This window comes from Antechinus flavipes, chromosome 5 (assembly GCF_016432865.1).
Source record: "Antechinus flavipes isolate AdamAnt ecotype Samford, QLD, Australia chromosome 5, AdamAnt_v2, whole genome shotgun sequence".
NCBI classification, from domain to species: domain Eukaryota; kingdom Metazoa; phylum Chordata; class Mammalia; order Dasyuromorphia; family Dasyuridae; genus Antechinus; species Antechinus flavipes.
This window is the reverse complement of record NC_067402.1, coordinates 184,538,945-184,562,069: the sequence shown is the minus strand read 5'-3', so window position 1 is coordinate 184,562,069 and position 23,125 is coordinate 184,538,945. Positions and strand designations below refer to the sequence as shown.

General features: G+C 34.5%; 2 protein-coding genes across 3 annotated transcripts in view; both read right to left on the bottom strand.

Annotated features, from left to right (window-relative positions):
* LOC127539161 (uncharacterized) overlaps nt 1-8,045 on the bottom strand; it is a 53,408-nt gene extending 45,363 nt beyond the window's left edge. Inside the window, exons 1-4 of one of the 2 annotated variants that reach the window (XM_051963198.1) lie at nt 7,768-8,045; nt 4,660-4,889; nt 2,094-2,367; nt 1,176-1,417 (exon numbers count right to left, since the gene is read on the bottom strand). In XM_051963198.1, the coding sequence (XP_051819158.1) occupies nt 1,176-1,417; nt 2,094-2,367; nt 4,660-4,889; nt 7,768-7,904 (883 nt within the window). In that variant the 5' untranslated portion in view covers nt 7,905-8,045. The remainder of the gene's footprint in view (nt 1-1,175; nt 1,418-2,093; nt 2,368-4,659; nt 4,890-7,767) is intronic. The other variant, XM_051963199.1, reaches the window with a different exon arrangement.
* LOC127538664 (uncharacterized) overlaps nt 7,987-23,125 on the bottom strand; it is a 91,288-nt gene continuing 76,149 nt past the window's right edge. The window contains exons 17-22 of the mRNA XM_051962429.1: nt 20,856-21,129; nt 20,178-20,452; nt 18,743-19,028; nt 14,009-14,226; nt 11,315-11,579; nt 7,987-8,053 (exon numbers count right to left, since the gene is read on the bottom strand). Coding sequence (XP_051818389.1) covers nt 7,987-8,053; nt 11,315-11,579; nt 14,009-14,226; nt 18,743-19,028; nt 20,178-20,452; nt 20,856-21,129 — 1,385 coding nt within the window. The remainder of the gene's footprint in view (nt 8,054-11,314; nt 11,580-14,008; nt 14,227-18,742; nt 19,029-20,177; nt 20,453-20,855; nt 21,130-23,125) is intronic.

The window sequence follows — 23,125 nt, the reverse complement described above, 5'->3', positions numbered from 1 at the left end:
CTAATATATCTTCTTTTATTATCTTGTCAGTTGTTTTTAACTCTTCATGATTCTATTTGAAGTTTTTATTGGCAAAGATGCTAGAATGGTTTGCCATTTCCTTCTCCAGTTCATTTTCCAGATGAGGAAACTGAGGCAAACATAGGATCATACAGGTAGAGGGGTCTGAGACTAGATTTGAACTCAGGTCTTCTAGACTTCAGACCTGGTGCTCTATTACTCTGACACTTAGCTGTTCTTTTTCTAAACAGGTCTGTGAAAGTGAGAAAATTAAGCTCACATCATGATTTACATAGTAGTCTCAGTTCCCCATTTTACTTATCTTGTAGATATCTGGCTGATGGTTTAAACACCATTTTCTATTTGTTTTATTGCACAGTTTCTGAAAAACATTAATAGGCTACCCGTGCACATTAGAGTGATGTTAAGGTGAACTGCAAAATGATGTGGGAGATTGGAGCCCTTCCATCCAAGCAATGTCTACTGGTTATCATAAACATTGATTTAAAGTTCCTGGTAACTGTGGTCTAAAATATGGAAAAATGAGGAAAAATTTTGGATTAAATGAATTGAACTGGGGTAGTTATCTCTAATCAACTGAAACATCACTTATATGTACATTTTAAACTCATCCTTTTGCTAAATGGAACATAGGTCCTTTTCTAGAAAATTTATAGGATAAATGAGTCAGTTCCAAATAATTCTATGCATTGTATCCCAGGCAAAATTTCCCAAAAGGATTAAAAATATCAAGATCATATTTAGAGATGTTTAAAAATATCTAATTACTAAAAATATAAAAGAAAGGTTCATTAAATGCTTTATGTTTTTGATAGGCTACTAGTGCCTTCTCACAATCTTTATCACAATTCACAGATTTCTTTTTGAGAGGTAACTTGAAAAATAGGGCTTGTGTACAACATATGAGCTGGATATGAATATTGAAAAAGGTAGAAAAAGAGAACATAGAAATAAGTAAAGAAATTGAAAATACAGAGCAATGTGAGTAAGGGCTGGAAATAATTTTTAAAGGAAGAAAGTTTGAAGAAGTAGTGTTAGAAGACAACATAATTAAAAAAAAAGCTTCTAAGGAATGTTCCTTGACTATGTATACTTGGAAGAAAGAATATTATAAAATTGTCCTTGATTCATTGTGATGAAGAAAATAGACTCACCAAAGTTGTTCTCTGTATGATCAAAATTATAAGATGTAACTGAAGATTCAAGACTTCTGGTTTTCTTTTGGTCCTCATTAGCAAAAGAAAAAAAACCCCAGGTTTTTCCAAAGATTTTCACATCACAAAATGATAAAACCTGATGATTTCCCAGATGGAGGATTGTCACATATCTTCCTTTCTTTTTTCCACAATTGAAAATCTGTGTCATTGCTTGGCCCAGGGAATGAATAATTGCACATCTGGAGAGAAACAATATTGACATTTGTGAAAATTTTGTGGTGATTGAATATAGGCTACTCAAGAGGACAGCTGAAGATGAATAATTTATCCCCTTGTATTACCATGACTCAGAATTTAAAAAGGCTTCCTGCCAATGTGATCATTGCTAAAGTTTGACATTGTGGAAAGTTTATCCTTTTTATATTCCATTTACACAGATGTACAAATTTATTCTCAAAAATAATAGATTTGAAAAGTTATAAAGAAATGTATTACTATCCCTCCAGCTTTCAAATGATAAATCTATTTTCATTTATTTAGTATTTTATTTTTTTCTCAGTTACATGTAAAAACAAATTTTAATATTCATTTTAAAACTTTGAGTTCCAGATTTTCTCTCTTCCTACTTCACCACCCTACCTCACTGAGAAGGTAATCAAATTGAAATAGAATCAGGGGTCCTCAAACTACAGTCGCTGGCCAGATGCGGCAGCTGAGGACGATTATCCCCCTCATCCAGAGATATGAAGTTTCTTTATTTAAAGTCCCACAAAACAAAGTTTTTGTTTTTACTATAGTCCGGCCCTCCAATAGTTTGAGGGACAGTGAACTGGCCCTCTATTTAAAAAGTTTGAAGACCCCATAGATTATGCATATGTAGTCATGCAAAATAAAAGATAAATCTGAATTCCATACCTTGCATTGAATATTCCACCCCAATAAGGTGAGTCTCCCACCAAAATCAAGGCTCCATTTATCTGTTCCTTACAACAACCTTTTCGACTGGTGATTGACACAGAGTCTATAGTTTGTGTTGAACCCAAATCTGCCAGCCACCAGGGGTCAGTCTCTTGCAGTGTTTGAACACAATAACCACTTTGACTAGATCCATCCATTGGTATATCGGGAAATTGATGGGAAATGTAGATACTGGACTGAGTTGTTTGGACTCCTATTATCGGTTTTAAACCTGTAATGATGAACAAGAAAACAAACAAACAAAAAAATAAAAAAAAACCAGATGAAAATACTATTCTTTGATCCATATTCACTCTTTTATAAATCTCATGACTTTTTGACTAGAATGACTCCAAGGAATGATTGTAACTTAAAACATTCATCTAAACCATTCAATCAATATTTCTCTTTATATGGCTTATACTGTAGTATTACTTATAGTAAAAAAAATACTACTCTTTTTCCAAAACATTTATCCGCTCAGCTTTACAGTTCCATTACTGTGGAGGTCTTGGGAAACTCCACCTTACTTTACCCTACCAGAAAGACAAATTATGATGTCAAACCCCCAAGGCTCAATTTCCCCAATAAATCTGTCCATGACCTATGCCATTTTTACTGATTCCCTATTGGGGTTAGATTGCCACAGTATTCTGCTTCTTGGTGTCTTTCTTCTCACCCCACTCATGCCTCATGGAGTCTTGCTCTTTATTATAGCTAACTAACTCAGGGTGCTAAACTCCGCTATGGATTTAGCTTGTCAGCCAATGGTATACTCCTACATCATGGCATATTCCCTTTCTCCTGGCTAATTGTGAGTTTCACTAGGGAGCTTGTCCTTGTAAATTGTTAAAACCCCTTTCCTTGCTAACTATACGTCTCCCAAATCTATTTCATATTTATCCTCCTGGTGTCTATTTTACTTCTTTATTTTTTCATTAACCTCTTCTCATAAATAAAGAGACCTTTTGACAATGAGAAAGCTATTATGAATTCGTCATATGACTGAACCCCAACATTTGATGCCCAGTCTCTTCATTTGGTGCTGGACCTCAACTCTATCAATATCATTGTTAATTTTCTTAAAGAAAATAAATTGAATCAGAATAGATGAAAAAATAATGAGCCTGAGTTAAAGTATTAAGTTCCATTTAAATATTTGGGAGATGGGAAGTTCATGTAAAAGAAGATTGGCAGATACAGAAATAAAGTCTCAGATCTGTCTTCAAACTTTTCTCAGGATCTCTTCTGATTGTCCATCATATCTTTCCCAGGTCTCTGCCTGACAGGAACAACCAGTGGAATGTTGTGGAAACCCATGGTTGACCTACGAATCATCCTCAGAGACTAGATTTTTCCTCAGAATTTCTGAGCTTAACTTCATAATACATTTTGCACGTGTCACTTTAGTATATATTTAAACTTTTCTCGAATCTGCTTCTATTTTCAGCATATGCTTTCTTTGGGAGAAATATTAACCCTAATAGACATTGTTACTTCCAGGTGATCTTTGCCTGATATGTAGTGTGTGCTTTCACTTATTCCCAAACCAAACATTTTAGATATCAAAGGAGAGACCTTAGCTTCACAAATCTGGATTTAGGAGTTATTAGGAATTGGTATTTCCCCCTGGCTAATGTGATTTAATTAAACCTTAAAGTATTTCCTGAGTGATATGCAGAAGAGCATGTAAAGGGTTGAAGGACCTGTGATAATATCTAAAATAGTCACCTTGGGTTTTTTTGTGACTTCTGAAATTTTTTGTAATAGGTGCTTTAAAGCCATTTTCATGGTGTGGAATAATTACTGGGAAGGACAAAGGTCATGGCTGAATTAAAAGAAAGATTCATAGTGAAGTGTGAAGACTCTGAAAAGAAAGACCTACATCATTCTGATCCATAAAAGCTGAAAGAAATTCGGTCATTCTCATATAATAACTAAAAGCTACTTGGGACCTTGCTTTGGAAGGGTGCATTATAAAGTTTCATGTCAAACTCAAAAACCAATTATACAGAAATTATGACATTTTTGATGGTTGAACTAAAGACATAAGGACATAAGATATGGAGGTCAAGGAATCTTACTCCAAAGGTTATAATATTTTTTAGCAGTGGGGAATAAAAGTTGGGCAGAGCTCAGCAGATCACAATTAAGAAGCCTGAAGAGAAATAACAAAATACGGTGAAAGTGGAGAGGGATGTTGAATGATAACAAAGGGCAAAACTGTAATGGATGACAGCAATGGCAAAGGAGTTTAGTATTCTTATGGCAAGGGAATGGGAAAAGTCCAGACAATCTATGGACCTTTTCTCAGAATAATATTTTTAAATTAAAAAAATAATATATAGGATGATTTCAAAGCAGGTCAAATATATTGATATTTAATTTTATTTTCAAAATATCTTTAAAAACAAGTTTCTATACCCTAGATCAAGATCTATGGATTTACATGAATCATCAAATCTTACTTATAGAAGGACTAATTATATCATTGATGTCCCTATTATGAGGAAAGAATACTCACCAGCTAAACCTGTGTCATTCCTAGCCTTGGGTGACATAGGCCAGGATATAAGACTGTCTGATAGGAGATCATGAAGGAGAGAGTCTGAGGCTTTTCCCAAAACTTGTACTTCACATAGAGAGATCATTTTTTTTCTTCCTGGGTTGAAAATACTCACAAATCTTCCATGTAAGGTCCCACATTTGAAAAACTCTGTTTTTCCATGGCTCAAGAAACTAATGGTTGCACATCTGAAGGAAAACCATATTTTTATTTGTAAAGATGCTCACAAAAACAGCTACACAGAGTTAAGTGAAAGATGATTAATTCTGTCAAAAATGACATTACAGAAATTTGTCTTCATAGCTGAAATTAACAGCAGCATGCATTGTCTCCTACTGATACTCATGGATCAATATATTTTCTTCTTCTTCCTCTTTTTTTCAAAATTAATATGCATATCACCTCTGCTGTTGCAATTAACATATTTTTATTCATTCTTCCTTGTTTGCAACAAGTCTATGTTTATCTTTTATCTTCTTTTTATCCTTTATCTTCCTGCCTTTATTTATTTATTTATTATTTTTTATTATAACTTTTTATTGACAGAACATATGCCTAGGTTAAAACATCACCATGTGAATAAAATATTTAATAATAAGAGACTGAATCATCTCACACATCAATATCCATATATGATCCATTTTCTAGTTTCTAGCCACTACAAACAGGGCTGCCACAAACATTCTTGCACATGTGGGTCCCTTTTCCTTCTTTAGTATCTCTTTGGAATATAAGCCCAGTAGTAGCACTGCTGGATCAAAGGATATGCACAGTTTGATAACTTTTGGGGCATAATTTCAGATTGCTCTCCAGAATGGTTGGATTCATTCACAGCTCCACCAACAATGCATCAGTGTCCCAGTTTTCCCCGCATCCCCTCCAACATTCATCATTATTTTTTCCTGTCATCTTAGCCAATCTGACAGGTGTGTAGTGGTATCTCAGAGTTGTCTTAATTTGCATTTCTCTTTTCAATAGTGATTTGGAACACTTTCATATGAGTAGAAATAGTTTCAATTTCATCATCTGAAAATTGTCTGTTCATATCCTTTGATCATTTATCAATTGGAGAATGGCTTGATTTCTTATAAATTAAAGTCACTTCTCTATATATTTTGGAAATGAGTTCCTGCCTTTATTTAATACAGTGTTACTAGCACTGAGAATGGTGCTGATTCATAGAAGACACTAAAAATTCCTTGTTGAATGCAATATAATTGAATTGAAGATTTTGGTTCTTATGTAGCATATACCTATATTACCTTCTGAGTGGATGATCATAAATGGCCTTCTCCCTAGTCTTTTTATCTCAAGCTTCTGGCCCTTTCAATCCACCAAGGGCAAACCTATTAGAATTATCCTTTCTCAAGGATAGCTAGCAGCACCCCAAGAGAGGTTCGATCAGTAGATTATAATTTTCCAGTACTTTTTGACTACTTTATTTTATGTAACAAGAAGAGGAAAAGAACGTAGCAGATCAGGGCTTTGCATACACTTTAAAACAGTACATATTTTCCAGGAACCAAATGAAGGTGATTTTCATGATTAATCAACTTAAGTAGAGGCATTCCAAGAATGAAAGAAAAAATTCACTTCTTGGGCATTATAGGAAAATGGATGTTAGGTATGTCTGAATGTTTATATACCCTCACTTATGACATGCTTCCACCACTACTTTAGGACTCCTGAAATGTAATAAGGACCTCATGGCATTTGTAACTGGATTGAAGTGGTGGGTAGAGAATGATTCTTGAGTCCTTTAGGAAAGGATCTTCATCTCTTAAACATCACCATGTGAATAAAATATTTAATAATAAGAGACTGAATCATCTCACACAACAATATCCATATATGACCCAATTAAGTAAAATTCTAGAACAACTCCTTGATACTGACACGAATTTATGAATTTAAATGAAAAACTTTGGGTGAAGATTTGGTAAGAATATATTCCATGCATCCCTCTTGGTCTCCAGAGTGTCTGTTTTTTGTGCTCAATTAGGAGGAAAAAATTGGCTGTGTATAGATTCGTGGGGTCTACTTAGTAAAAGGACAGGAGTGGAGATAGGGAGTTACATAAATAGAAGAAACTCCCAGGTCAAGAACTCCTTTTACCAATGTTAGTCAGCGTCTTCTCTACAGTTTATAGTCTAAGAGGGTTAGCCAGAAAAGAGGGCCTTAGTGACTTATCCAAGTTTTCTCATTCAGTTTGTGTCAGAAGTAGGAGCTAAATATTGGTCCTCATGGTTTTGAGTCCAATTTTTTTCTCCATGACCCTATTAACCTCATTTTCAGTCAGCTGCTAAAATAATTTTCCTACTCCTAATTTTCCTCTGACCATGTCATTTCTCTGCTGAAGAACCTTTATTGGATGGCCATTGTATTTAGCATGAAATATAAACTCCTCAGCTCAGCTGGGAAAATCTTTCCCAGGCTGAATTCAGCCTGCATCCCTAGTCTTATTTCCTATTACTACTCGCTATTATGCACCGGTTTTCCAGCCCAGCAGATCTGCTTGCTATTCCATGAAACTGACCTTCCATCTCCTCTCTCCGAGACTCTGAGGCTGTCCTGTATTCTAGGAATAGCATCCCTGCTCATCTTCACCTATAGAAATCCCTAATTCCTCTTAAGTTCAGGAGACACCTTCTCTAGGAAACCTTCCCTGACTTCCTCAGCACTCTCTACAACATCCTCAAACTAACTTTTTCTTTCTTAACAGTTTATATGTTGTACAACCCTGGTAGGATATATATGGGGCACTCCCTCTTTCTCTTTGACTTCTCCTCTACTATATGGAGGATGCAGGCTTCAGCTTTTGAGTGGGGAAGTTGCCAAATTAACAAGATTTAGCAGCAGGACAAAATAACTTCAAGATAGCAGGTAACGTTCAATTAAATAAGAACATCATGTCTAAAGGGAGCTAAAATACATATTTGGCTAAAATATCTGCTTTTAATGATTTTATGTAGTAGCTAACATTTGTATATTGCTTTACAAAAGTTTGCAAATCACTTACAAATATTATCTTGTTTTATTTTCAAGAAACGAAGCTTTGATTCATACCTAGAATTGAATGTACCACCATTATCAGGGAAGTCTCCCACCAGGATCAGTGCTCCATGTAATTCTTCAGTACAACAATCTTTTCGGGTAGTGATTGCCACAGATTCCACCGTTTCTGTCAAACCCAAATCTACCATCCACCAGGGATCATTCTCTTTGTATGTTTGAATACAGGAACCCTTTTCAAAATCGCTGAATAGATATCCATCTACAGCTCTTTCAGGAGACCCTAAGTGATGGAAGGTACTGGACTGAAAGGCAGGTTTTCCCCTTGATAGCACTGGAGCTGAAATGATAAGGCAAGAGATGTCAATCAGATATAAAATATAAAGTGCAGACTCCATCACTAGAATGAAGAGTTCTCCCTTACTCCCAGGGACAAAAAAGTGATTTATAACAAATGTCTATTAGCCACTGATATTGCTAATATATGTCATGCTTATTTTAAATAATGAATATTTTATACTAAGATACTTTCCTCTTCCAACCAGGAATGTGGAAAGAAAAGTGTACATGATCATTTGTATGCCATTCATATTTCTCTATTTTACTTGACTTCACCTGGCAATTTTATATGACTATCATCTTGATGTTTATTTTTTCTAATAGTAAACATTTCAATGGTTAGAAATCATGTTTAAGGTGAACTATAAAATGCTATAGAGTTTGGGAGTCTTATCTCCATGTTGCATCTATAGGTTATCATAAGCATTTATTTACTGCTTCTGGGAACTACAGTCTAAATACATGGCATCATAAATTTTTGTGTGTTTAATTCTTTAAACCAATCAATACATTCTGTAAATACACATTTTATATCATTCTTTAACTTTTTTTTGTCTAAAAATGACCTGGGTACTCTCTAGAAACTTTAAAGGATAATCAATTAAATCCAGCCATTTCTACATAAAACATCCCAGAAGAAATTTCTAAGAATTAAAAAAATATTAAGAAAATACTTAAGAATATTTAGAATATCTGATTACTAAAAATATAAAAGGATCCATTGAGAACAGAAGGGTTCATTTGTGGTTCTTAAAGTATTTTTCTTCACCATCTTTATCACAATTCACAGAGTTCTTTCTGAAAGGTAATTTGTAATATAGGCTGCATTCATATTTTGTGAGCTGGATATGAACAATGAGAGAGGAAATAGGAAAAGAGAGTAGAAGAAGAAAGAGTAAACAAAGAAAGTAAAGAAGAAAAATTTTTTGAAGGAAGTAAATTTAAGAGAATAGGACTATAAGATAGTGCACTCTTCATAAAATGTTTTAGAAATTATATTACATCAATCAAATATAGAAGAATGAATGTTACAAAAATGTTGCTGATGCATTGTAGTGAAGAAAATATACTCACCAAAATTGTTCTGTTTGATATCATAAGCATATAATCCTTCAGATCCATGATTCTTGGTTATTTGTTGATCATCAAAGGAGTTTGAATACAAAGTATAACAGTTTCCATTGAAAACCTTATTTTTTGAATTCCAGGTTTTAACAAGGATTTTCACATCACAAAATGATAAAACCTTTTCTCTCCCTGGATAAATAATCGTTACATATCTTCCATTCATTGCTTTACAATTGAAAACATGTTTTGTTCCTAAACTCAAGGAAGTAATGATTGCACATCTGTAAAGAAATAATATTGTTATTTGTGAGAGTTTTGTGATGATTGTATATGGGAAAATATAAGAGGAATTTTTATTATGACTTTGCAGCCTTGTAGTTGATTTAGCTCTATTTATTCCCTAATAATTAAAAAAGGCTTCCTACCAACACTATTATGTGCTAAATATTGAAATTGTAGTAAATTAATCCACATTACTGTAAATAGAGCTAACATTTATCCTTTATCCCATTCACAAAGATATGGAAAGAATGATCTTTGACTCTTCTATATCTCACACCATGTTTTTGTCCCAGACTAGGCAGTCAGCCCTAACTTCTTAGCCTATCATATCTTATATTTCAATGAATATGGTCAATCAAACCTAATGATAACCAGTGACATTATCCAAAACCCTGTTGTCCCTGCAGTGGTTGTTCCTTGTCTACTCTTTTCCTTCTTGACCTCTTTGCCTACAAAGTATCATATCCAGGACATATATTCTTGAAATCATATGTTTCCTTTGTTATAGAAAAAGAAACTCAAGAAATAGTCTGACATGAATCTTAAATTTGGAGACAGAGTTTTTTTTGAAAGTATTTAGAGAAAGGCTTTCTTGGATTCTACAAATTAAAATTTTAAAGAGAAAATAAGTCCAGAGAAGATAGGAAATACTGAAATTATGAAGACATATAAGGAGACAGTTCTGAAGAGAAAAATGGCAATAGGTTTCTATTGAGACTGACATGTATTTGGATGTATGGAGGAACTGGCAACTAAATGAATTAGAAAAATGATGAATGATTTATTTCTTTGTGTATCATGACTTTATAGTCTAATAGTTTAGCTCTACTTGTTTCTTAATAATTAAAAAAGACTTGCTGAGAAGATGATAAATATTGAAATTGTAGAAAGCTTATCCATATTACTGGAAATGAAACAAGATCTATCCTGTATTTAAGTACTTCATTTAGAAAAAAAAGATAAATGGATAGATAAAAGGAGCAGGGAAAATAATAGATGATTGTTATAAAAGGTAAATAGTACAAGACAGAAGAGTGTCATGATTATTAAGCACACAGTGTGACATACTTGGCTTATTCTTTACACACTCCAATGATCTTTGGACTTCCTGACTAAACTGTATACTACTTGAGGGCAGATGACCTTTCCTTTATATACTATATCTGTAACAAAGACCTAATATATTTAATGCTAAGTTTCTATCATGCACACAATTAATGCTTTCTCAATTAGGGAATAAGTGTGCAAATAAATAGAAGATTAAGTGAATGTTTCTTGGAAATTATGGCTGAATTGTTATAGAGAAAAACCATTCTTTTAAAAATGGTATGGAGAAATAAAGTAAGGAGTACCCTGGGGGTACCTTCCTGGAAACCACATTCTTAGGACTGTCCTAAGTAGAGCAGTTCCACCTTCCAGTTTCAGCCATTTTTTTTCCTCAAGAGGCAAAGATTTTATTACTATGCCTTTGACTGGTGGGCTAAATTACAAGAGAAGTTAGGAAAGAAGTGGGGAACAAATAGTATCCTTATAAAGTATTGCTCTAAGAGGTAGAAGATGTATGGTTAGGTATTTCACTACTGTAAACCTTAATCATATTTTTTAAACACAAATATAGCACTTTTCAACACTATTTTCAGCACAGAGGTTCTATTTTATCTTTATCCATCCCACCCCCAAGGCCAAATGCATTGAATTTATGGAAGGGAGGAAAAGGAAGAAGTAGAGGAAAAGACAGACTATAAGTACCAAAAAGTGAATATGCTCAGAATCAAGCTAAAGTCAATTTCATTGCATTAAAATTTTCATTTCAATTCTATGCAAATTTATCCTAATATTAACGAATTGAAAAGTTATAAAGACATGCATGATCATTCTACGAGCTCTCAAAAGATAAATCTTAATTCCATACCTTGTATTGAATATTCCACCCCAATAAGGTGAGTCTCCCACCAAAATTATGGCTCCATTTATGTATTCTTTACAGCAATCCTTTCGACTAGTGATTGACAGAGACTCTATAGCTTGCGTTGAACCCAGATCTGCTCTCCACCAGGGGTCAGTCTCTTGCAGTGTTTGAATACAATAGCCACTTCGAGAAGACCCATCCATAGGAAAATGAGAGGAAATGAAGATGCTGGACTGAGATGTTTGTAATCTTTTTATTTGTAGTAGCTCTAAAATAATGACAAATGTGTACAGATGTTAAATCAGGTGAAAAGTGCAATCTGGGGGCAATTATATAAGACAGCTTAGTAGAGTAGAAAGATGGGTGTCTATAGAATTGGAAGAATGGATTTCAGTTTCATTTTGACATTTGTGTGTGATCGTGGGAAAGATCCTTTGCCTCCACAGCCTTAATTTCCTCCTCTGACAAATGAGAAAGTCATACTATTTGTAATTAAAAATATCATACCATTTCCATTCAAAACATATCTGTTCAACCGGTAGCCTAAGGGTCTCAACTCTTCAATCTTTATGGCTTTCAGAGACCTAAAAGTAGAAAGTCAATTCCAGTGCTCCAATCTAGGGGAAGATTTTCAAACTTGACTTTGTCATCTGCCAAATTAACTATTCCTCTTAACTTTGTGTTATTTGCAAATGTGATTATGATTTTTTTTCAAATAACTGATAAAAATAATGAACTGGATAGGGATGAGATTGGCCTCCCTTAGATAATTCCCTCTAGATGAACATTGATCTTTTCATATAACTATTAAATCATCTATAATTATAAATGATTGTACTATACTCTAGATCACATTTCAATTCTAATATGTTTCCTAAATACAAATGATATTTCTTTATATGATTCTACTAAAATGCTTAGTATAATTTTGTGAACTTATAGAGATTAGATTTTTGATTTAAAAAGTTAAAGAGAACTACCAAGGGAGGAAATTCACTCTAACCCTGGCATTTCTCTGCCACCTATGAGTTTTGGAGAGTATCTCGGGCACTGAGAGATGAAATGATTTGCTTAGGGAATGCAACTTATATATTATATATGTATTTATGTGTATATAATGTAGACACATCTTGTACATACATATACATATATTCTTGGCGTTGTGGAGAATGACAAAGCATAACTTGTTATTCACCTCCCCACATTTATACTTCAACCCCCCCACTGTACCAAAATGTTGATTTAACTATATCATTTGATCCTTAATTATTGGGACTCTTTCTAAAAAGATGAAATTTAACAGGGGTGAATGAAAATCAATGAGCCTTGAGTTCAAATGATCAACTTCTAGTTGAAGCTGGGGGAAAAGGTGGTTCATATGAAGGAAGGTTAGTGTGTTAGACCTAAAAGTAAGGTCTCAGACTTGCCTTGAGCCTCTTCTCAGGACCTTTTCTGACCATCCTTTTTTATCTCTCTCAGGAATCCTTTCCTGACAATGGGAACAGTCAGTGTTATGGAAGCACATGGATGACCTTCTGCAAATCATCCTCAAAGACTCTGAATGTTCCCGAAACTTTTTGAACTGAACTTCATATTTCATTTTGCATGTGTTATTGAGGAATCTATTTGAACTATTGAATCTATTCTCTTTCAGCCTGTACCTCTTCTTGGTCTTCCATGTGATGCTTGTTTAATGTATAATTTTGGCTTTCACTTATTCCAAAGCTAACTATTTTAGATGGCAAAAGAGGTACCATATCCTCACATACCAGGGTTTAAAAGTAGTTGGAGTTGGTATTTTCCCTGCCTGATATGATTTGAGGGATGCCCTTAGGCTTCAAAGTATTTTTCTGAGTGATCTATAGAAGAGCCATATTAGGAGTAAAAGGTTATTTATCAGTATTTTTTATACTCTCTGAAATCTTATAGGTACTTTAGAGCCATGTTTATGGTTGGGGGGGTAATTACTGGAGAGGAAGAAAGGTAATGGCAAATTAAACAGCATCTTTATGTTTATATCCCCAAACTCAGAAAGACTCAGAAAGTAACAATTCTGTGAGGAGGGAAAGCCTATATCTATCCTGACCCATGGAAGACAAAGGATTTCAATCACTCTAACACTACTAGGAGATAGTAGGGACCTTGCTTTGGGAGATGAGTCTTGGAAGTCTAGCTGCTACCCTTCCGTACCTCAAGTAGACAGAGCCTGTAGGACTTCTAATGATTGAACTGAAGGCCTATTGAGTAGCCTGGGGCATGGAAGTCAAAGAGTTGTCTAAAGATTAATAACATTTTTCAGCAATGGACATTAAGATCTGGACAGAGGTCAGGAGATTATAATTAAAAAGACTGAAGAATAAGGACAAAGTGCCAAGGAAGGGTGGAGAAAGATATTAAAAACAAAGTTATACTAGTTAACAGTGATGGCAAGACAGTTCAACATTCCAGTGACAGATTTTGAGGATTCACAGGGAGTAGGAAAAATCAATCTCTATACCTCTTTTCAAAGTAATCTTAAATGCAAAATATCAAATATATGAAAGTTCAAAGCTAGTCAAATATAATGATATAAAATTAAAAAAACAAGTTCTTAAATCCTGGATTTATATGAATCATATTCTCAAGTATGAATTTTTCACAAAAGGAATTATAGATTATGTTACTGAGAGATCCCTATCATGAGGAAAGAATACTCACCAGGTAAATTAGTGTCATCTCTTGCCTTGAGTGATGAAGGCTGAGATTGTGATGGAACACTAGGAGAGACTGCCTCTGATGTTTTTCCAAAGACTCTTACTTCACAAAAAGATAGAAATGTTCTTTTTGGGTTGACAATACTCACATACCTTCCTCTCATCATTCCACATCTGAAAAACTCTGTTTTCCCATAGCCCAGGGCACCAATGACTGCACATCTAAAGGCAAATAATATTTTAATTGGGAAAGAATCAAATGTGCTGATTGAAAACATCTACATAGAAGTCATTAAAGGATAATTAATCCCTTGCCTCACATTGTAGGAGGGATCCTCAGACCAACATTAAACAATAGTTTATGCTCTGGAAATACTAAGATACTTTCTGTATGACCCTCGAAAAGCAAATTATTTTCCCTCCAGTTTAGGTTATTCACCTATAAAATGTTGTTAGTAATAGCACTTGCCTACAAGGTTGTAAGGCTAAAAGAAGAAAAAATTAAAATGCATTGTAAACCCTAAAACATTATATGAATGTTAGTTTTTATTATAAAAAGTGTACAGATCAGAGTGATGCTGTCCCCACATGGAACACTTGTTCCATGATGAACTAGCTACAGGAAGAAGGAGTTAGAAGTCCCTCCTAATAGTAACATATGAAAGAGGACAAAATTTGCTCTTTAAAAGGAGTTTCTTTCTCTTCTTAACTTCACTTGAGGCTGAATCTATCTTTATATTATGCTGTGAAAGGTTCTATTCTCTGAGCCTTAATCCAATAACAGCATGTCTGAATTGAATATCAGTAGGTAACTATGTCATCTTCAGGATTCCTAGGTTCATAATAGTCCATGTACTGTCCAGAGTTATCTGGAAACAGCTGCAGAAGCATAGTAGGAAATGGTGGTTATAGAGTATTTTATTGCCTTTCTTGAGTCGATGCTGAGAGTGAAGCAATTTATACTTAATCATGTTCTTTTTGTCCTATGGGTAACGACTCCATTCCACAATGGGCATATACAAAGATTCAGTGAAATATTGCATATGCAGAAATAAGTAGGGTTTGCCAAACATGACAGCTTGGGAGCTGGTTGCACATTGAGTAATTCATCCAGATATCAAATTACTTTGCATATCTATCTTTTTGGCATCAAGGAGAGAGTTGGAGGGGAGGAGTAAAAGCATATTCCCTTTATTGGATTCATCCGGAGGTTGAGACTGCCCAAGTCCTTCCAGATGATTGGTGAATTGCACCAACAACAAGACGAGTATGGGACTTGTCCAACTGGAATCCTTTTTTATAAAGTTGTGCTATTAGCATCAAATGGTGATTAAAATGATAAATTCCTTTCTTGAAGTCAGGGATTTATTATTTTTTTTTGATTCTTGTATCATTTGTACTCAGTTCTGAGCCTGATATATATTATACATGTATAAAATACCTTTGAATTGAAATGAAGTAGAAATTTTCCTGAACTTAGAGTTGTAAAAAATGTTTGTTTCCCGGCCTGCCATTCAATACAATAAATTAGCTGGTTGTAAAAAACTTTTTTTTTTGTCATAAAAAAGTAACTTTCGGCAATTTATTGAACTTTTCTAGTTTGGTTTCTACATCTTGCAAAAGAGGAACCTAGATAACTTCAATTATCTACCTTTAAGTAACTGGTCTACCTTTAAGTACCTGGTACTAGGAACCCATGATCTATGATTCTTTAAGTTTATTTCAGACATGACAGACATCCATATTTTTGGACATAACTGTCATCTTCCTCTATGCTTTTTTTCCTGAAGATTGAACATCCTTACTACCATTCATCATATTGCCATTAGTGTAATAAACTTAGACTTTTAAAATCCTGACTTCCCTGCTCTGAATCTTTTTCCCTGCAGAGAACTCTAACCATCCTTCCTCTGGGTGGTCAGACCACTTGGCTGTGTCCACAGACTTCTTCTTTGGGTCTTTGTAGCATTAGCTTGATATTAGTTCTTTACTACTGGATCTTTTCTAGTTCATGGGAAGCCATCCTTACAAATATATCCCACTCCTATCTCTTATCCTGACTGTGTTTTATCCTGACAACTCTTTAACTGGTCCTGCCTACTATGGGGTATGGTTTCTGCATCTTACTGGATCCATATCATTGTCTGCTATAAGCTCAGGTTTTGAGGAGCATCTGTGGAAAGTCTAAATTATCTACCACCCTCAATGGACCTCATTCTATTCACATCTACTCCTTTGAAATCATTCCTCAATGGTTAGCATATGCTCAAACCTTTCTAGTGATTTTTGAGGCTCAAATGCTAGTAGAAAAACCCAGTTCCTAATCTCCATCCACCTCCTTTCCTATGATCACCTTCAGCCCTATTTCTCCAACCACTTATTCTAAATTTGTTTCTTCCACTGTATTCTTTGGAGTTGAAATGGCTACTTCCTTCCATTGTCTCTTTCAGATTCTCTTAGCAACATCATTAATCTTTTCCTTTGAGGTCTATGCTATTCAAATTTCTTACTCAATATGTGTTTTCATAACTTTTATTTATAGACCTTCAGAACATTACCCTTCTTTAATTGATGAGGTCAGTGCTCAGCTCATACTCATTATCTCTATTGCAAATCCTGCCTTCATAGTAGCGGGGTATTAAAATCCATATTGATTATCCTTAAAATTTCCTAACCTTGCAGTTCAATAATCTAATATGTTCTCATGACCTATTTCTCTACTTCCAGTCAGCACCACAGATAGGATCATACCCTTGATCCTGCATGGTACATTCCTGTTATGGGCCAAAACTCTGAAAGAAGGATTCTCACAAGGTTTTAAATCAGTGGAATTGATAAATATAATGGTTATCTAGTTTAGCTTAGTGATTAATAGTTCTCTAGTTCGGTACATGTACTTAGTACTTAATTTAGTTCTACAAGATTCATAATGTAATTATAAGAGAGCATATAAGCTGGGAGCCTCAGCCAGATTCAGAGCTAGAGAAGACAAAGGACTGGAGGCAGGAGTTCAAGCTCTCAGAGCCAAGGAGAGAGATTCATTCCATCTTCTGTCAGGTGGCTCTCCTGGGGGACTGAGAGACAGAATCATTCATCCCATCTCACACCACCATGGTGGCAGGCTCTCTTCCTTAGCTTCTCCACTGAAACTAAGACTCCAGGAAGCCCCAGGCAAGGAGACAAAACTTTAAAGGAGATGATAAAGAATTTGGACTTTAACACCTGACTACTCTTGTGGTGATTAACCTGCTGAAAGGAAGGCTGCTCCAAAGACCTCCAGAAAACCAAACCAAGACATTATGCTTTCCTATGTTCATGAACTTCAGAATTATTTTGCCTAATAAATCTTTTATCATTCCATGATTTCCTAGATTTTATGATCCCTGCCTATTTTCTTTGTCCTCTTGACCTTCAATATTCCCAGCCATTGGTTCTTTCACAGTCCAACAGCCCAACATTAGCTATGTTGTCTTCTTTTTCTTATTCCTACCCATTGATTAATCAGTTCAAATCTATATTGTCTTATGTAATCAAATCCCTTGCCCCATTTTACTACCAAAGATACTGCCTGACCAAAATCCAACATTGAATTCCTTCTATCATATGCCTCCTTTGCCCTATTCACAGGTTGCTAAACAAAGTTGGAGAACATAAATTGACAAGGTCTACTACAAATTCATATCACATAAAAGCCACTGGACTTTCATTCTTTTTACTACCTTAAATCCCTTTTTATTACCTTAAATCAAATTGTTATCCAACTCTACATAGAGTTGGGTAACAAACATTCTTTTCCTCATTCAAACCATTCATATTGTCTCCCATACCCCAACCAAAGATTCAGCTTAGAACCATGCCTCATTCTTCACTGAAAAAATTGTGGCCATTTTTAAAAAGCTACAATCCTCTTCTCTGTTCTTTCGCAATTTATTTCCCTCACACAACTTGTCCTATTATTTGCTCCTTCATCTTTGAAAAGGTATGAGATCTTTTATCAAAGATGAATCTTCCTACATACATTCTTTATTCTATCCTAATCCCCTCATACTCCATCAATGTCATTCTCCAAGATGGACTTCCTTTTACAATACTATGAAATCTATTCAGATTATAATAGTAATGAATGTTCCATAAAAATGTAAGATGTTAGCAATCAAATGGCAGGGTGATTATCAATTTATATAAGAAAGTGGGAGAAGGGGAAACCTGTCTTCATTTGGAATTAATGAATCAATGAGCATGTAGAACATTTCTTTACGGGTTGGTTTTATTTAGATCTCAATTGGACTATTAGTTAAATCTAGAGTCTTTCCTGTTTTTCTTGAATATGCTATTTCATTTTTAAAAAATGGCTTGAATATATGAAAGGACTTTTTTTGGCAGGAATTCGTGGAACAATGAGTAAATACATATTCATATCACAAATTTCACTGCTTGGACTTCTTGGAATGAATGGAAGATAATCAAGAAAAATTCTGACATAAGATTCTAAGATATTATTTAGGTGAAATGGTTGTATAATTGAATTTTTAAAAAAACTCAATTTTAGTTAATTGTTGCTTATAATCAGAAAATCATATCTTGAGGAATCCAAAACATATATTTTATTATAACATCAATTTTCAAATGTATTAGCTAATAGCTAACATTTATATTAGCTTTATGAAGTTAACATAAAATTTATAACATGCTTTATAAATATTATTTCATTTTTAAGAGATAAAGATTAGATTCATACTTGTCATTGAAAGTGCCACCATTGTGAGAAGAATCCCCCACCAGGATAAATGCTCCATATAATTCTTCCATACAGCAATCTTTTCGGGGGGTGATTGCCACAGATTTCACAGTTTCTGATGATCCCAAATCTACCATCCACCAGGGATGGGACTCTCGTCGTGTATGGATGCAAGTGCCCTTTTCAAAATCACTGAGTAGAGACCCATCTACAGCTCTTTCAGGAGAACCAGAGGGACTACACATGCTGGACTGGAAGGCAGGTTTCCCCTTTGAAAGCACTGGAGCTGAAATGATGAAATATTGAGAGGAGAAGTCCATCAATCCTCAGATACAAAGTGAAAGTATTTTTTTTTTATTACTAGGAAGAAGACTCGTTACTTTTACCCAGGTACAAAAGAAATACTATTACTTTAAAGAAGAAATATAGACCACAATCATCCCCACTGACACTGCTAATGTATGCCCTTCTCACTTTCATGAGTTCACAATGAAATGTCCTCCAGTAGTATACCTTCTCTTGTAAGAAGGAATGTGGAAAGGGAAAATCAAGTCTACATGATGATTTGCATTCACATTTCTCTATTTTACTTGGCTTGTGAAGATTTAAAGACCAAAAGCAATTTTCTGTTTCTTTAACCCTTATATTTGCATATTTTTAATTAGAAGTTTATAGATGATGTTTAAGTGCAACTGCAAAATGGTGCAAGCAGTTGTGAGTCCTTTCTCCATGTTGTGAATGCTGGCTTTCAAAAACAGTTATTTAATTTTCCTGGCAATTGCAGTCTAAATAGAATGCCAACCACAAACTTTTGTGGGGTTAAATTCTTTAATTTAATGGGCCCATCCTGCAAATAAGCATTTTAATTCATTCTTTTGCTATAAAGGAGGTGAATTTTGTCTAGAAACTTTAAGGGGAAAACAAGCCAGTTAATTCCAGCCAGTTATATTCACACAATATTCTGTGTGACATTTTCAGGAACTAAAAAATATTGAAAATATAGTTAATGATGCTTCAGCTATCTACTTATTAAAAATCTAAAAAAGTTCTTAGGAGAATAGAAGAACTCCCTAAATACATTATAACAGTGGTTCTTATTGTATTAATCCTCCACATCATACTTAACACAATTCCTATAGTTCTTTCTGAAAGATGACTTGCAATACAGAACATGTTTATATTTTGTGGATTGGAAATGAATGCTGAGAGGAATAGTTAAGGAGATTAGAGGAAAGAGTAAACAAGAAAATAGAGAAGCAGATGACTAAAAATTGGAAATTTTTTAAAAATAAAAAAGTTTGAGGGAATAGCATCAGAAAAATAACACAAATTTTACAAAATCTTTTACTAATTTTGCTACCTAAACAATATCTAATTTGAGCAAAGAAAGTGAACAAAATATCATTGATGTAATGCGATAAAAAAATATGCTCACCAAAGTTGTTCTCTGTGAGATCAAAATTATAGTAAGAACTATAAGAACCATGATTGGTTATCTGTTGAACATCACTAGAAGTAGGCGATAAGGTAGAAGGAAAATAATGGAACACATTGGTATTTGAATTCCAAGCTTTCCCAAAGACTTTCAGATCACAAAATGACAAAATCTTTTCTCTTCCTGGTTTTATTATTGTCACATATCTTCCATTCATTTCTCCACAACTGAAAACTTGTTTTGTCCCAATACCCAAGGAGGGAATGACTGCACATCTGAAGAGAAACAATATTATTATTAATGAGAATTTTGTAGTGATTGTATTCAGCTGTGTAGGAGGAAAAGATGAGTTATTTATCCCTTGGTGTTATCATGACTACACTGCCCAATAGGTTGATTCTATTTGTTCCCTAATTATTAAAAAAGGCTTTCTGAAAACACGACCCTTTAAAATTCAAATATAACATGTTTAGACCCAATTTTTTGGCTTTTAGGTCTGCTCATTGACTTTATGGTCCCTAGTAGATAAGGGAACCAAGCAACCAAGAAGGGAATATGCTGAAGATGATGGCAGAACTGACTTCACTGGACTAACATTTTCATTTTTCTGTGTGGAAAGTGATTCTTCAATCCATTATCGACCCACGAGTTTTTAAATAACAGGGCTTAGGTCAATACCTGGCATTCCACTTTCCGCCATGATAAGATGAGTCTCCCACCAAAATCAAGGTTCCTTTTATTTGTTCAGGGCAGCAATCCTTTCGATTGGTGATTGACACAAATCCTAGGGTTTGTGTAGAACCCAAATCTATCATCCACCAAGGGTCATTCTCTTGAAGGGTTTGAACACAATAGCCACTTTGAATAGACCCATCCATAGGTTTTTGAGGAGACTGGGAAGGAATGGAGGCACTGGACTGTGAGGTTGGTCTTTGTTCTGAAAGTAATGGACCTGAAGAGATGAAAAAAGTGAGAATAGATGGTTAGAGACCATGTGACAAGTGCATCTGAGGAGACCATTTGTGTGCAGTATAGTTGGATATACTGGAAAGATTTCTGACTTTGAAATTTAGTTCAAGTCCAAATTATGACATATTCTGTGTGAAATCTTGTCCAAGATTTTCTTCACTTTCATCACTGTGTAATTCCCTTTCCTTATCTACAAAATGAGGAGATTGGATCAAGTCTGAGTGCTCTGAGAATTTTTTAAACTCTATAACTCAGGTCCTACAACTTTTGGAACAAAAGGAACAGTTGTAGCATGAATGTAGTATGTAGCATCACTTGCGGTCATAGTCAATATATGTTGCTCTTAACTTTATGATCTATTGCTATTTATTATTTCCATGCAGTGTATGCTATTATCTACCTCTTTTCTACTGATATGTAGGAAAGAAGAAATACATCCATGTAGGAGTTATTCTTGGTACCTCAATTCTGCAAAGTATTTAGCTCTTAAAGACCTAGAGTTCAACTTCTAGTTTGCTTTAGCTTAAAGGCAATATTTTCATCCTGAATTTAGTCATCTGCCATATTGACTATCCTTCCCACTTTTTGGTCATCTGCAAATCTGACCAAGGTGACTCTTTGTTTCTCTGTCTTTCTTTTTCTTTCTGTCTCTTTCTCTCTTTCTGTCTTTCTCTATCTCTGTCTCTTTCTCTCTCTGAAAATATATACACACACCGATGCATGTATATGTATATGTATTTCAATCATTGATCAAAAAAATTGAACTAAATAGGGATGAAGAGAGAAGCCTCACCTAGACAATTCATTAATAATCACTACTATTTGCTTCTAGTTATTATATTATCAATGATTATAATTTATTGTCTGTTTACTCATCTATCACAAATTTCACCTCTTCTCCACTTTTTAAAAAACCAAGTGACTTTCTTTCATGTATCTGGATTGTATGTTTAGTCTAAGTCACAGTGAAGTAAAAGAGATATTGAGAGAACATTTAATTTTTTTTGGTTAAATGGAATCTGTTGAGAGAAAACTTCCTCCATTAATATTTTTTGTACTAATTTTCAACTTAATAGGGGGGTGATACTTGAATCCAAATCTTCTTCACTTCATGAAGACTGATTCTTTATCTGCTAAACCAAATTACCTCTCAGTGTGGCAACATATATGAAAAAGTAGGCATGGTGTAGATCCCCCAACTTTTTTCATCCCCCAACATTTTATCTCTACTCCAACCCTAACACTTTCCACTAAAATATTCATCCAAGCCCAACATATAATGCTTTGTCATGGATACTCTTCCTAAGATGAAATTTAACAGGATTGAATGAACCTTGAGCCTTGGATTCAAATGATCTAGTTTCAGTTAAATTCTTAGAAATAGAAGGTTCTTGGAAGGAAGGTAATGAATTAGATATAGAAATAAGGTCTCAGCCTTTTACTGGGCCTGTTCTCAATTCCTCTTCTGACTGTCCTTTCTCTCCCAGTGCCCTGTTCCTAACAAGGGGAATAAGCAGTGTTGTGAAAGCACATGAATGATCTGCAAATCACCCTCAGAGATTCTGGGTGTTCTCCAAACTTTCTTTCATAACCCATTTTGCTTAGTGTTACTGAGGATTCATCTTGAGCCATTTTGTTTTTAGCTTGTACTTCTTACTGGGGTCTCTAGTTTTATATGATCTTTGCCTGATGTGTTACATTGGCTTTCATTTATTTTTCTGCAAACAATTATAGAGGTCAAAAGAGACGCGGCAGCCTGAAATACATGGTTTTTTTTTGGTAGTTAGAATTGTCATTATCCCTTCCTGACATGATTGAAGAATGTCTTTAGGCCTCAAAGTATTTTCCCAGAGTTATATACAGAAAGTCCAAGTAATGAAGACAGTGACACTTGATGGTAAATAAAATATCTAGCAATGTGAACTGTTCACCACTAGCTATTGAAATCTTTGAGGTACTTTTATATTTGAGACTATGCC